Source organism: Lutra lutra, chromosome 12, assembly GCF_902655055.1.
Source record: "Lutra lutra chromosome 12, mLutLut1.2, whole genome shotgun sequence".
Classification (NCBI taxonomy): Eukaryota; Metazoa; Chordata; class Mammalia; order Carnivora; family Mustelidae; genus Lutra; species Lutra lutra.
In genome coordinates, this window is record NC_062289.1 from 3790001 (window position 1) to 3803586 (window position 13586).

At 52.6% G+C, this 13586-nt stretch overlaps 2 protein-coding genes across 5 annotated transcripts in view; one reads left to right on the forward strand and one right to left on the reverse strand.

Moving 5' to 3' along the window:
- The window catches only part of TSHZ1 (teashirt zinc finger homeobox 1), a 75919-nt gene extending 74294 nt beyond the window's left edge, over positions 1 to 1625 (reverse strand). The window contains exon 1 of the mRNA XM_047696387.1: positions 19 to 1625. Within this exon, the coding sequence (XP_047552343.1) occupies positions 19 to 58 (40 nt within the window). The 5' untranslated portion in view covers positions 59 to 1625. The remainder of the gene's footprint in view (positions 1 to 18) is intronic.
- Positions 1626 to 2339: 714 nt separating this feature from the next.
- PTGR3 (prostaglandin reductase 3) lies at positions 2340 to 13100 on the forward strand. Of its 4 annotated transcripts, none has more exons than XM_047696388.1 (2): positions 2340 to 3086; positions 9380 to 13100. In XM_047696388.1, the coding sequence occupies exons 1-2, from the start codon at positions 2878 to 2880 to the stop codon at positions 10302 to 10304; spliced, it is 1134 nt and encodes a 377-aa protein (XP_047552344.1). In that variant the 5' UTR covers positions 2340 to 2877; the 3' UTR covers positions 10305 to 13100. The 4 variants fall into 4 exon arrangements, with proteins under 4 accessions (XP_047552344.1, XP_047552346.1, XP_047552345.1 ...); XM_047696390.1 differs by lacking the exon at positions 2340 to 3086 and adding an exon at positions 3101 to 3605; XM_047696389.1 differs by lacking the exon at positions 2340 to 3086 and adding an exon at positions 3101 to 3507.
- Positions 13101 to 13586: the final 486 nt, after the last annotated feature.

Genomic DNA, 13586 nt, shown 5'->3' on the forward strand with positions numbered 1-13586 from the left:
GCGGGCCGCGCGCGTTACCTGCCGAGCGCCGGGGGGCCTGCTGCTTCCTCCTCGGCATGCTGCTCGGGCCGCCGCAGCCGTCGCCTCAGCCGCCGCCCGAGTTCGCGGGGCGCGGGGTCCGGGGCCCCGGGCGCGGGCGCAACTCCGCGGCGCGCCCAACTTTGGCCTCGTCCCCGCGGGCTCCGGGCTCCGGGCTCCGGGCGCGCCGCGGATCGCGGGGCGCCGCTCGCATGGACGGCCGCGCCCGGGGCCGCTCAGGAGGCGGCGGCGGCGGCCGCGCGGGCCGCGTCCCGGCCGCCGGGCTGCGGGCGGAGCGCGCGGGGCCTGGGCGCCGAGCCCGGAGTCATCCCCGGCGCGGGCCGCGGGCGCAGCGGCGGGCGCTCGGAGGGCCGGCCCGCGGCCCGCGCTCCATGCTGCCGCCTCCCGCCGCCGCGCTGCTGTGGCGGGCGCTCCTCGGGCGCCGCTCCGGGCGCTCCCCTGCGCCTTCCTCCGCGAGCCGAGAGTCTCCGAGCGCAACTTTCTCTCCCCCTCGCTCCTCGCTGCTCGGGGGTCGCGGCGGGCGGTTTTAGTACGCGGGTCTCAGCTTTCTCATTGTGCGCCAGCGAGGCCGATCCCGGCTGTCCTTTTCCTCCCGCACTTAGTCTAAGAGGAAGAAAGCAAACAAGACAGAGGAGTGAAGCCCCCGTACATACATGCGCCGGGGGGAGATGTCAGGCGCTGCTCCACCTTCCAAACAGTCACACATCAAACAGTGTCACCCCGCCGGAGCGCCACTTGCTGCCCCGCGCCCCCCGCGGGGCTTTGCCACCAGGATCGCCGTCTCTTCCTTTGCGAAATCTAATGCAAACACATTTTGATCATGGATTTTTGGCCGGTCTTGATCTTCCAACAGAAAAAATTTGAAAAATACACAAAAAGCACCCCCCTCCAAAAAAAAAAAAAAAAAAGAAGCCAACAACAACCCGGAGAGTGTGTGCGGAAGGGCGAAGAGCGGACATTCACTGGGTGGGCGAGATGAGCGTGGACTGTCCCCCCCAAACTCCTGGGAGAGAGGGAGATGCACTCTCGCTCTCTTCTCTTTTCAGTGAAATATAACACACATTCGGATCGCAGAGCTTTCAGACAGTCTCAACTGATAGACAGACACATCGAGCTGCTTTTCCTGCTTCAGTTTTTACTCCTCCTCCTCTCGCCAACGTCACCCTGACAATTACAAATAGGTCTCTCACAGACCATACCTGTCAATCTTTTTAATTGCTTTGTTTTCTTTTTTTTTTTCTTTCCTGAGCTAAACAATGTGACACAAAAAAGAAATCTTAATACAGCATAACATAAAAGATTGCACATTGGAGAAAGACATTGAGGGGGTTGTTATTGGAATCCACTGGCTGATACCGGGTGAAACCCATGTGTTGTAAGCCAAGTTAAGTAGACATTAGTTCCTGCAGATTTTTAAACCTGTAAGTCCCCCCCCCCCCCACCGAATGTTCATACACACGGAGCCACGTGGACACAGACTACCCTTGGATGAGAACGTCGGGACATTTGAGATAAAAATACCTGTGTCACTTTTGCAGTCTTGGTTTGGGGGTTAGGCTTGGTTGGGGAGGGGCACTGTGTGGCTTTTTTATTTTGGTGAGTCTAGGTAAGTGTAACACAAGAGGGTTTTTTAAATTAAAATGTATACCTTTAATACAAATTTTAGAATGGGCTCATCTCATCATACGAAAATGTGGAAAATATTTAATTTGGCCCTTCTATGAAAAGTGAATTTACTTGGTCAATATAGAGAATTAGGGAGGAAACTGACAGGAAGGAACGGCAGATCTTTCCAGCTGGGTTATGAAATAAGGTCTTCATACATAATTGCAATGTCTCCAATTCAGTGATGTCCTTCGGCACCCCCACCCAGAAGTTTAAATGCTTATATGATCAGAGAATTTGGCCCTCGAGTCTCCAATATATGTGTTCTTCCCCAGTGGGAAACCTGTAACAGTCGTGTAGAGGCTACTTAAAACATTCGTGGAAAAAAACACGAAATCTAGGCCAAAATAAATAAAATGGCTTAGTTCGTGCAACTTGCTTGGGACAGACAGGCTTAGGGCAGAAGGCACAGGCGAGGCTTGCGAGGAATGGGGAGCCAGGAGTCCGGGGCGCAGGGTGCTCTGGGCGCCCCCGCCCCGCGTTGGGTCCTTGTGCGCGTGCACTGGTGGCGGGGGCTCCCCGCGCGGCTCGGGGGCCCCCGGCCGTGCCCTGCCGCCCTGGCCGCGCTCGGGGTTGATTCGTACCACCTTGCAAGGAAGTGAACGCTTCGCACGGGAAGGGGAGGTGCCTGCGCCGGCCGCCGGGAGACGCGCCGCTCCGAGGACGCCCCGGGCTGCCGCCGGCTCGGGGCCGCGGCGATCGCGGGACGCGCGGCTCCCCTCGTCGCCCCCCTCACCCTTTTGGAGGAGTCAAATCCGGCTTTTAGAGCGCGGGGAGGGTGGGGATATCCGGTGCCTCCCGGACGCAGGGAGAAAGGGGGAGGGCGGAGAGGATCCGCGGCCAGTCTGCGCCGAGCAGATTCAAACCAAAACAAAAAGATTAAAGGAGAAGCGGCCGGGGTGGCAGCGATCCCCAGGCCGGGACCCCGGGGGTGGCGCGTCCGGGGACCACGGGGGCTGTGCGGACTGCGGGCGCTGCGCGCGGCGGGGAGGGGGGGTGGAGCGGGAGCCAGTCCTTGTGGGGAAGGGGGGGGGAGTCGAGGGGAGCACGCGGGCCGGAGGAGGGGCGGACCCGCCTGCTCCGCCCGCCCGCGCGGAGCGAGCCGAGTCGAGCGGCCCGGGCTGGGCGCGACCCCGGCCGCGGCGGCGTAGAAAGCGGGCAGAGGCGCGGGCCATGTTGCGGCTGGCGTCCGCCGGGGCCAGAGCCATCGTGGACATGTCGTACGCTCGCCACTTCCTGGACTTCCAGGGCTCCAACATCCCCCGCGCCATGCAGAAGCTGGTGGTGACCCGGCTGAGCCCCAACTTCCGCGAGGCCGTCACCCTGCTCCGGGACTGCCCGGTGCCTCTCCCCGGGGACGGAGACCTCCTCGTCCGGAACCGGTGAGCCCGGCGCGCGCCCCCCGCCCCGGCCGGGCCCCGGCCCGCTCTGCGCCGCTTCCCGGCTGTCCCGGGCCCGCCTGCGTCCCCGCACTCCGGCGAGTGCTCGCGCGCACAGCCTGACTTTGCGAGATCCCGGGAAGTTGAACCCGCCGCCATCTGGCGAAGGCGAACGTAATGTGACTGTTGCTGGTGTGAATACCCGATGCCACCGAACGTCCTCGTAACTGAGGGTTATTTTAATTTGGGATTCCCCTCCCCTCCCCCAGCCCTCCCTCCTCCCCCTCCCGCTCCCGAAATAAAACCGACGGGACCCAGAAGGGGAGGCTCCCCGCCCGGCCCACCGCGCGCACCCACGGCTCCTGCGTTCCCATAATCTTTAGTGTGGACCGGGAACGGGCTGGACACAAACTGCGACGTTTAGGTAACGTGCTTTGGAGGAAGGAGGCCGAGGACCCGGCTGGCTTTTCCTGTGCGCTCCAGGTTGGCAGCCGCCTCGCAATGGCGGAGCCCTGTCGTGGGGTGCGTTGGTGTGCACCTCGCCGGTGTCGTCTGCGTGTTGTCAGTGCTGTATGGCTGTTGTCTGTGCCTCAGAGCCTACCGACAGGCTCGTGGCGCGTCCGGGGCGGCTGGGTCAGGGCCGGGGTGGGGGCACCGCTGCGTTTGCCTGCGCGTTTTGCAGACCTCTGGGTGGTACTCCGGAGGGTTTCCCTACCTTCTGATCGCCTCTTCCACCTCCACACTCCCTACCTGTGTCTACAGCTCTCTCACCTTTAGTAACTGGTGAAGCGCGGAAAGGAAAGGGACCTCACTCTGTAGGAGCCATGCCCTCTGCTCTCTGTTCGCTTGGTCCCCTAGCTGCTGACTTGCAGCCAGGGCGTTCGCCATTCCTCGATCCCCTACGTTAGAGCAGGACTCGCCCGCCTGCTCTGGCGCGTGCGAGGGGTTACAGTGTTGTATGTTTCCTGCGAGGGAAGGAAGGAGTGAGTTGTGAGTGTGACTATGTTGTAAATTGTTTCTCGGAAAGTACTGTAAGACTCCTGCAAGTTGTGAAACGCAAAGTGTACCCTACCCGAGTGGCTTGATGCAGCGTTTAATCCGCTTATTTTAGAGATTCGGATCAGCCTTCCAAAGGCTGCAAAATTGAATAATTCTGGTCCTGATGGAAAACTTCTGGAAACCTGTTGGAAACGTAAAAATTGAGGGAGCCAAGAGTGGGACTGAGTGGAAGCTGGCCAGGGTGGGGTGCAGAGTGCCTTAAAGGTACATGTGTGTGTCCTAAAAGCTTTCGTGGGTTGAAACAGGGCTGCCAAGGATTGCTTCATTATGGGATTAAGCGCTAAAGCTGTTGAGATAAGGACTTGTTTCCTACCAAGTTAAAAAGAAGGAACACACGCAGAACACACAAGACACATGAGTGATTTGCTGGAAGTTGAGATGAGAAGCAGGCTGAAGAGCTCAGCATTTAACAAGCAAAAAGTTTGACACGGGCTGTTTTCTTTTCTCGTAATTTTTCTGACCAAGTACACTACTGACTGTGAGCACTGATGTAAAAACACACAGCACTGCTTAAATAAAATCCCCTTCAGATACCGGGTGTGGGGGGGGGGGGGGGGACTGAGCGGAGCTGGCAGAAGAAGGTGTGAAGTTAAAGGAGGATCAGCTGCCGCGGAGTGGGACCACCCGCCAGCGCTGTCTGAGGAGCTGCTCCCGCTGGGCAGCACCGGGTAGATGGCTTCTCTACCTGTGAAAGTACATCAGGTCCTCGGATTCTCCCCTCCTCCGGCTCCTCTCCCTGTTCCCTCACCGTCCCCTCTCGCCTTCTCCTTCCCCGCCAGTGCCCCGGTGCCCCCTGCGCCAGGTCATGGGGATGGTCCCTGAATTGGGTGGTCAGGATTCTGGATCGCCAGCTCCCCCACAGTTGGAGCTCCTCAGCTTGGTTTGCTTTAGAATCCATGCCTGTCTTTTCCCCCACATATGCCGAGAGTCCTTTAACACAAGTAGTATATTTATATGTACAACTTGACCTCTAACTTCTACGGTGAAGCCCGCGTCGGAAGGAGAATGGAGCCAGTTTTCTGCATGTTGAGAGGAGGTGAAATCTTTGTATCCCCTTTCCCTACTCTGTGGAAAATCTGCTTCTATCCCCAAATTGGAAGGAGATCCTTTACACTTGGCAAATAGTGTCCGGGGAGTTGGAATTGTACAGATTTTTTTTTTTTTAAGAGCAGACTGCAAGTCTGTTGGCTGCAGGTTAGTTCATTCTAATCCCAGACCAAATCTCCTCAACAGTGTTAATTGTGTAAAAATTTCATGCAAGCGCTTTTCATTTTTATCATAATAAAAATCTGCTCTAAAATGAATGACAGAGGCATACGTTCACTTGTTCGGAAGGGTGTTTGGAAATTTTAACTGTGTGCTGCCTGACTTTTCCTTTCAGTTGAATATTTGCACATCTCATCCCATCTTAACAGAAAATAGAAATTCTGTATTCATGGAGAGGGACGTGCTTTTAAGCCAGTCGTGGATTTAGGATAATGAAGTTTATTCCATTTAGGAAAACTCTGAGAGGGGTGCTTAAAAAGCCCTGCAGAACATGTAATTGATGTTCCTTTATCCACTTCTCACTTTCATACATCCGAGGACAACTTCACATTCCCTCCCAATGCCCAGCCCTCAAGAAGAGAAGGAAGAAAGGCACCCTCCGGTTAAGTCAGCTTGCGTGCGATTTTTAGCTTTTTTTCCAAGGATAGTGACACATGATTTCGTTTCCAAATATTTCTAACGATTTTCTGGTCAAGTGTAAGATAATGGAGCAAAGAGTTTATAGGAATGGCAAAGAGTGGGGTGGGGGATGGGGAAGGCGTTTTTGATAAACGGTTTGCTGCTCACGGGAGGGTAACAGCATTTCTGCTGATTCCTCAGGCCGAGATTTTCTTTTATTTATTTTTCTTCCTTTTCTTCAATTTTTTTCTTTTCTTTTCTTTTCTCTTCTTTCTTCTCTTTCCTTCCTCCTTTCTTTCTTTCTTTTTAAGAAAATCTGATCTGGGAGACTTTGTTTGTCTCCCAATATTGAAGGCTCCGGACTTCACGTTTTGTTTTTGTTCAAAGAAAGCGTTTCCCTCCTTCTGCAGGACTGCCCGTTTCATCATAAGCACGACGAAGGGGTTCAGCACTCTTTAGTATAAATAAACCGGGCACCTCTCCAAGCGTATATATTTGGGGAAACCCACCCCAGTCCCATTCTTTTTCCTGGGGTTCCTCGATTTTAGGATCCTCCCGTCTGACGGCTAGAACCTTGCACTTACTAAGAGCATATATTTTACATTAAAGAGGGTACAAGGAGAGTCTCGAAATGCAGGCATTCTACCAAGCCTGTTTTTCCTTTCTTTTTCTTGCTCGCTTCCCCTTCCTGTCCCCTGCTCCCCGACCCGGGCCCCCTTTCCCACTGCGCCCGCCGCTCTTGAACTTGTTTCTGGAGGAGCGGAAGGCGCGGGCTCCCGACCACCACTCAGCCCCAGGTAAGGAACAAGGCGCTTGCGGATCCCCACCTGCTGCGGCGGCCGCAGGGCGTCAGAGCGGGGGTCCGGGGGTCCTGGGGAGGCGGGGGCCGCGCGGGGGCCGAGAGACCCACTGGGGAGTGGGCGAGGCGCGCCGGGAGCAGAGGAGCGGAGAGCTGTCGCCACCAGCCCGAGACTCCTTCACCGACGACGGCAGGCAGTTTAGAAGGCGGCAGGACGGGGGAAGGGGGGAGGGGAGACACGAAAAACGGGGGTGCACGGGAGGCCAAGGTCACGGTCCGGCTGCCCAGACCCCAGTGCTGGGGCCGGGGCGCTCCAGCGTGCCCTGTGCTTGGAACACCTCCCCGCCCCCAACCAAGAGCTTGACTGCCCCTGGGTCCAAGCTCCGCGGCCTGTGCTGACTATGCTTGCCCACCTGACCCCCGCTGGGCTCAGGGAGGCCGAGGTCACGGTCTCAGGCCTGGGTGGAGGCCCCTCCTCCCCAGCGCCCGCCGGCTGGGCTGGGACCCAGCCCGCTCCGGGAGTCCCAGTCCTTGATCGAGCCAGTCAGTGGTGGCGGTGGGAAGGCCGGGACGGGAGGGTGGGCAGTCAGCGGAGGCCGGCACTTCCGAGGGGAGACAGTTCCAGAAGGATTTCTGAGCCCCGCAGGCTGGCCGGGGCGCGCCGTGGGTGCTGCAGAGGAGACGCAGGGCTGTCTGCAACCTGGAAGGGGCGCGCCGAGGTAAACTTAAGCAGCCGCTGGTCAGCTGCACGCACCCCAGCTCCCAGCAGCGCCCACTCCCACCTCCACGGGCCGTCCTCCCCGCTCCTGCACTGGTGCCCTCTCCCCTCCACTTTTCTCCCGAGTGGGCCCTGCTTGGTCTTGCCACCTCGCTCTGGGAAGTGGCAAACCACAGAGGGAAGGTGGGGGAGCCTTTTCCTCCAGCAGTCCCCCCCAGGCGCAGTCCTTAGAGGTGGGCAGGACCCCAGGGCCCAGCCCCCGCAGGGGCATCCCCCTGAGCCCAAGGCAGGGGTGCCCCGCAGAAGAGGGCCTCTCCAATGAGGACTGACACAGGTGGGGAGAAAGGCACAGGAAGGGTTAATTGTGGGCCCGGAGACCGGAGCTGGCGGTTGGGCCTCAGTCCCCCACCTCTGGAGCAAACCGCTGAGGCTTCCATCTGGAGGACCCCTCCCGAGTCTGGGCTTTACCGCCTACAGCCGGGTGGGAGGCTAGACTCTCCAGCGGGGCTCTGCCCTGGCTGCCTTCTCTGAAGTCCAGAGGCAGTCACTGACGAAGCTGGCCCCTTTTTTTAAAAAGACCCAACCTTCAGAATGATGTAAATTTAAAGGAAAGAGGGGGGTGGTGGGGACGGTCCCAAAACAGAATGTGAGCATCTTGGTATTAAATCCCAAATGAAAAAGCAGCAAAAATCATTTTTCCCACTTTTCGTTATCATGGATGGCTATGGAATTTTGCAGTGTGTTCTTGAGGCTGCGTGGTGTGCTAACTTCTGAAAGCAGCTTGACGTGCCCCAGAGACATTGTTTCCTGCTCGCTTCTTTCTACAGTATGCCGGGGGCTTTCACTATTGCAGATACAGAGCATCATCAGAAGGGAGCACTGATAAGTGCAAAGTGTTGTCTATAACATGGTGGGAGTGGGTCCTTGCACAGTGTAGTTTTGGTTTATTAAGTTAAATTAAAAGTGAATTATTTTGAAATGACCAACTTACCAGCTTTCCTTGTGCCACCAGATACCACCGTCTTTTCATTTCATTACAGGTGGAAATGACATTTTTAGGGTCCTCCATTATGTGTCTAAGCCACCTCCTGACATTTTTTAGTAGACAGCTTTTTTTTTCCTTAGGTATCAGGATATTTTTTGTTATGAGGTTTACCGAGATGAAAACGGGCTGGTAAAAATACCGACCTCGCAATTAAATTGACTCTGGATACCAAAGTGAAAATAATCATCTGGTATTAATCAAGTTATGTCTCTGCTTCTTGTTGAGGAAAAATATAGTGACGATTTGCTTTCCTTTTCATCTGAAAAGAACTGTAAGATGTTGAATGTTCCATAAAACTGCCTACCCTTATGAGACAATTTTTGTTCAGTTAATCAAAATGCATATTTTCATGCTGGACATAGTTACATCAGAAAGAAAATTTGCTGCGGCCACTCTAACCGTGTTTTAAACAACCCCACGGTCACGCGTAACAGCCAATGACCTTGCACACTGCGTCGATCTTCAATAATATCATTGTCATTACTGTTATTATCTGGTGTTAAATTGTTGCCAGAATCAATGCAAGTCCACTTCTTTGAATATATTCTCTCTCACTGTTGTTTTTTAACATCTTTGTTAAGAGGCCAATTAATTTCCTACTCATAGCTCCAGTGGAGTTTACATATAAGAGGGCTTCCTGGCTTTATTTTTTTTTTTAATGCTGTATTTCACCTTTGAAAGAAAGGGAGGGAAGTAAATAGCATGTGACATAAACAACTTGGGGCTTCAGGGGCTATGGAGTGATCCCCTGCCCTGATTTAAAAAATCAAATATACCAAAACTCAGACTGCAAATACTTGTTTAATTTCTCATTTTCAACTGAGTATCAGGACTGGTTTTTTTTTTTTTTTTTAATTTTTATTTTTTCCGGAATCCTACTAGGATAGATAGCTTAGCCACCGGTCCACAGTCACTAGAATCAGAGGAATTTTTTCTAAGTGGAGTATCAAGGCCTTGATGAGGAGAATATCTTAATGTGTCTGTCTGTTTGTTTGTTTGTTTTCTTCTAGATTTGTCGGTGTCAATGCATCTGACATCAACTATTCCGCAGGCCGATACGACCCTTCAGTCAAGACCCCCTTTGATGTAGGTTTTGAAGGTGTGGGAGAGGTGGTAGCCTTAGGCCTGTCAGCCAGTGCCAGCTATGCTGTTGGCCAAGCGGTGGCTTACATGGCCCCCGGCTCCTTCGCTGAGTACACAGTGGTGCCTGCCCGAGCTGCAGCTCCCGTGGCCTCCGTGCAGCCTGAGTATGTCTCCCTGCCAGTAAGTGCTACCACTGCATACATCAGCCTGAATGAGCTTGGAGGGCTGTCAGAAGGGACAAAAGTTTTGGTGACAGCGGCAGCTGGGGGGACAGGCCAGTTCGCCGTGCAGTTTGCAAAGAAGGCCAAGTGCCATGTAATCGGCACCTGCTCTTCCGATAAAAAATCCGCTTTTCTGAAATCCATTGGCTGCGATCGTCCCATCAACTATAAGACCGAGCCTGTGAGCACTATCTTGAAGCAGGAGTACCCCAAAGGTGTGGATGTGGTCTACGAATCCATCGGGGGCGCCATGTTCGACTTGGCCCTGGATGCGTTGGCTGTCAAGGGGCGTCTGATAGTCATTGGCTTCATCTCTGGCTACCAGACTCCTACCGGCCTTTCTCCTGTGAAAGCAGGGACATTACCGGCCAAACTGCTGAAGAAATCTGCCAGTGTCCACGGCTTCTTCTTGAACCATTCCCTTTCTAAGTATCAAGCAGCCATGGACCACTTGCTTAAGATGTTCGCGGCTGGAGACCTGGTCTGCGAGGTAGACCTTGGAGATCGGTCTGCAGAAGGCAGGTTTATTGGCCTGGAGTCTGTATTCCGGGCTGTTGATTATATGTACATGGGAAAAAACACTGGAAAAATTGTAGTTGAATTACCTCGCTCTGTCAACAGTAAGCTCTAAAAACAGGACAATGACATAAATCCAAGGAGAAAGAAAATGGGCACTTTACTCTTCAGAATTACTCAAATCAAGTTATTTGTAGATGGCTAATGGGTATGATATTTCTTAAACAAAAGTCAGGAGTTAATAAGTTTCTCTTTATTTCGTTTCTCGCTTGCTCTCTCTTTTTTTTTTTTTTTTTTTTTGCCCCTCCCTTGAAAAAAATGCTAATAAAAACTTCTCTTGATGGCTCAGAGGTAAAACCGTTATATTCAGTTCTTTGGTCCTGTACCGTCTCATTCCAGATTTTATTGTTCCAGAGAATTAAATTAATTCCTGATGCAAGATCTGATCAAATCAGTATGTCTTCAGCTTGATGAGATTTTAAAATCAGTCTTAAAAATAGTCCACAAATTCTTTACTTTGGGAAAGTTTGGTCTTAGGCTAATGAGCAGTTAATAAATGAGAGAGAGAACAGAAAGGCTGCCATATATTTTCAGAGTCCATATTCCCAGGAAATGGCCCTCCCTGCCTTTTCTACAAATTACCAACTATCTAAATAATAATTGAGAGGAATTCTCCCAAAACCTTGATTTTGTTAGGTCATTAGAAAAATGACTATTTGAACACAGACCTATTTTTTTAAAAGTGTCTATTATTTAATGCTTTATGCCCGATTATCCCAGTGAGGCCTGTGTGGAACCCAAAGTTTGTCTCTGCCCTTAAGAAGCAAATTAGTGTTGAAAACCGGTAAGACAAAAGCAGGCTTTAGGAAGGGGTACTACAGAGATGGGGGGTGCTTTAAAAACTTCGGACGTGCCCCAGGAAGGGAGCGGTTGTGCTGCGTCCACATCCACGGGGAGGGTCTGCCTAACAAAGGGGCAGCGGTCTTGAGGCATACAGCCAGACGTGACTAACAGCAGCCCTCCCTGCCCGAAGCAGGCTCTAGCAGACCGTGCTGTGCAGAGGAGGGCCTGACGCAATGTAAAATAACAAGACATTCGCTTCATGTTTCAGACTTTCGGACACAGTGTGTTTTCTCTCTGCTCTTGGAAACAGGCTAGTGCATGTGGCACAGAACACTGTCCCCGTGTCCCCATCCTACTTCCCCACCCGTTCTGTGGGAATGAGCGGCTCCTCGTCTCCACTGCCCACTGCCCGGGGTCACATGTGAGAGGCACGTCACGAGCCCCATCTGGGGAATCGCGGCAGCCCACCCGCCCGCCTCCTCACCTTCAGCTCGCAGGGCTGCGGCTTCCAGCGCCTTCGAAGTCCCACCGCGCCTCTCTGGTGGGAGGCAGAGCCCACCCGATTATTTTTCAAAGCCCTGGGTTTCAGCGTCCCTAACCTGCTCCATAAATGGGAACGCAATTAAAGATGCTCCAGGAAACTTGGTGACCGTATTTAATTTTTCTCTCCTCCCATCTTGAGGGGCGAGGAAATCCCACCGCTGAATAGCGGTTAGTATCTGTTTTACAAGATTTACTCATTTTCAGGTGCCTGACGTAGCTGCTAGCATGCATGCACAACAATACAATTTATATGGTAAATGGGACCGAATAATGGCTTCACTGAATGTTATGGCTGCGCTGAAGGGAGATGTCACGGTAAATAGCCACCAAATTATGGATCGTGCCGCAGTGTCACAACCGCACTGAAGACAGATAGCACTGGGGGCGATCGCCACTGGGACGTCTGTGAGTTATGAAGAAGGCGGGCGGCCTGGTGCGGGGCTCTTTGTGTCCTCATTAGGGCAGGGGTGCCAGGGCAGGGTGTGAGAGGAGCGGCCCAGCGTGGCGCGCGGGGTCCTCTGTCCCTTTCCGACCCAGCAGCTCCGGCCCCAGGAAGGAGACTTTTCTGCCCGCTTTCAGCAGCGCCCGCACACGCGGGGCCGGGGGCAGGTTCTGGGAATGCTCAGTGCCCAGGAAGTGGCCGGCCACGGGCGGACACTGCGATCCACCCGTGCGGTCCACGGAGGCGATGCGATTTCACGGGGTATCTGTTGCTTCCCACGCAGATAGATGTGCGCGGTCTGAACCGGGCCGCCCCTCTCCCCCACCGAGGCTCCAGGAGCAAGGACCCCGCCAGCTGAACTGCTGCTTCAAACTGCAGTGCGTCCCGGTTTCTTTCATTTTAATGGGAGGGTAATAAAGATGAAAGACCAGCATTTCAGCTGATGGATCCCTTAAGCTACAGAATAGAAATTTATGATGTTTTGAAGGAATAGACGAAATTCAGCAATGTAAAAAAAAAAAAATTTTTTTTTCAAACACCGAAGTCTAAAATAAAATATAATCTGAAAACCTCATACTCACTTTCCCCAAACTCAGGAACTACAGTGCATGCTGTTTTCATTTATTCTTAGAAAACAAGCATGAAGGATTCCGCCCATTCAGATAATGCCAAAAATATGTTTAAACTTTTTTTTATTCTTCTGAAAAATGATTTGTAAATTGAGGGTCATAGTTCAGTATCAGTTTCATCTTCTGGGATTATCGTTCAGGACGAGCCTGTAATGGGAGGTGAAATGGTGCAACACGCTCACACCCCTTCCTGAACTGCATTACATATCACAGAACGTACATCTGTAATTCAGGGCAATTGTCAGTCTTTGTGTTAGAGACAGGGCTGGGGCTGAGCGATCCTGGGGGATGAGTTATTTCTCGGTTCTCAGGGTGGCCTTCTCTGCACCTCAGCCTTGAGGTCTCCAGCTGGGCAGATGGAGGGGTTTGACTTTGAGGAAGCCATTCCTTGCCACTCCATTGTGACTTCTAAAAAAGCAAGTGCTATATTCCTTCACATTTGTTTTGCATGCAAGAAAAAAGAAAATGCCAACAGTGTCTTTGCGGGTCTCTTTGATGATGACTCCTGCTAGTAAATATGGTCAGCATTTAAAAAAAAAATTTTTTTTTCAGGGAATAGTTCACAAAGAAATGACATGGAAGTTTTGCTTGATATGTTCTATACATTGTTATTATATGATCTCATCTGAATACAGTTTCTCCAGAGTAGGATAGAGCCTCTGTAAATGGTCATTAGTATTACATTCAGTATTTATCTAATGAAAGTGCATGACAAGTAGCTGCTGCTTATTAAAATGAAAATCCTGAGTTATGTACTTAAGGAACATTCTGGCTAATGAGAGTGTAATGTCCTCAGTACAACACAGACCTTCATTCTGCGTTCCCCACCACAAGACGCTGGAAATTTGACAAATGATATCATTTAAGACACATGCCTGCCGTAGGGACCTGCTTTTTGGCTTCCTGTTTCTGGCTTTTATTTGGGTAACATTTCTAATGA

Excerpts from the sequence above, each read along its gene's own strand:
- PTGR3 (XM_047696388.1), top strand. The coding sequence starts at position 2,878 with ATGTTGCGGCTGGCGTCCGCCGGGGCCAGAGCCATCGTGGACATGTCG. Across the intron at positions 3,087-9,379 it reads GACCTCCTCGTCCGGAACCG|ATTTGTCGGTGTCAATGCAT; the intron begins GTGAGCCCGGCG and ends GTTTTCTTCTAG.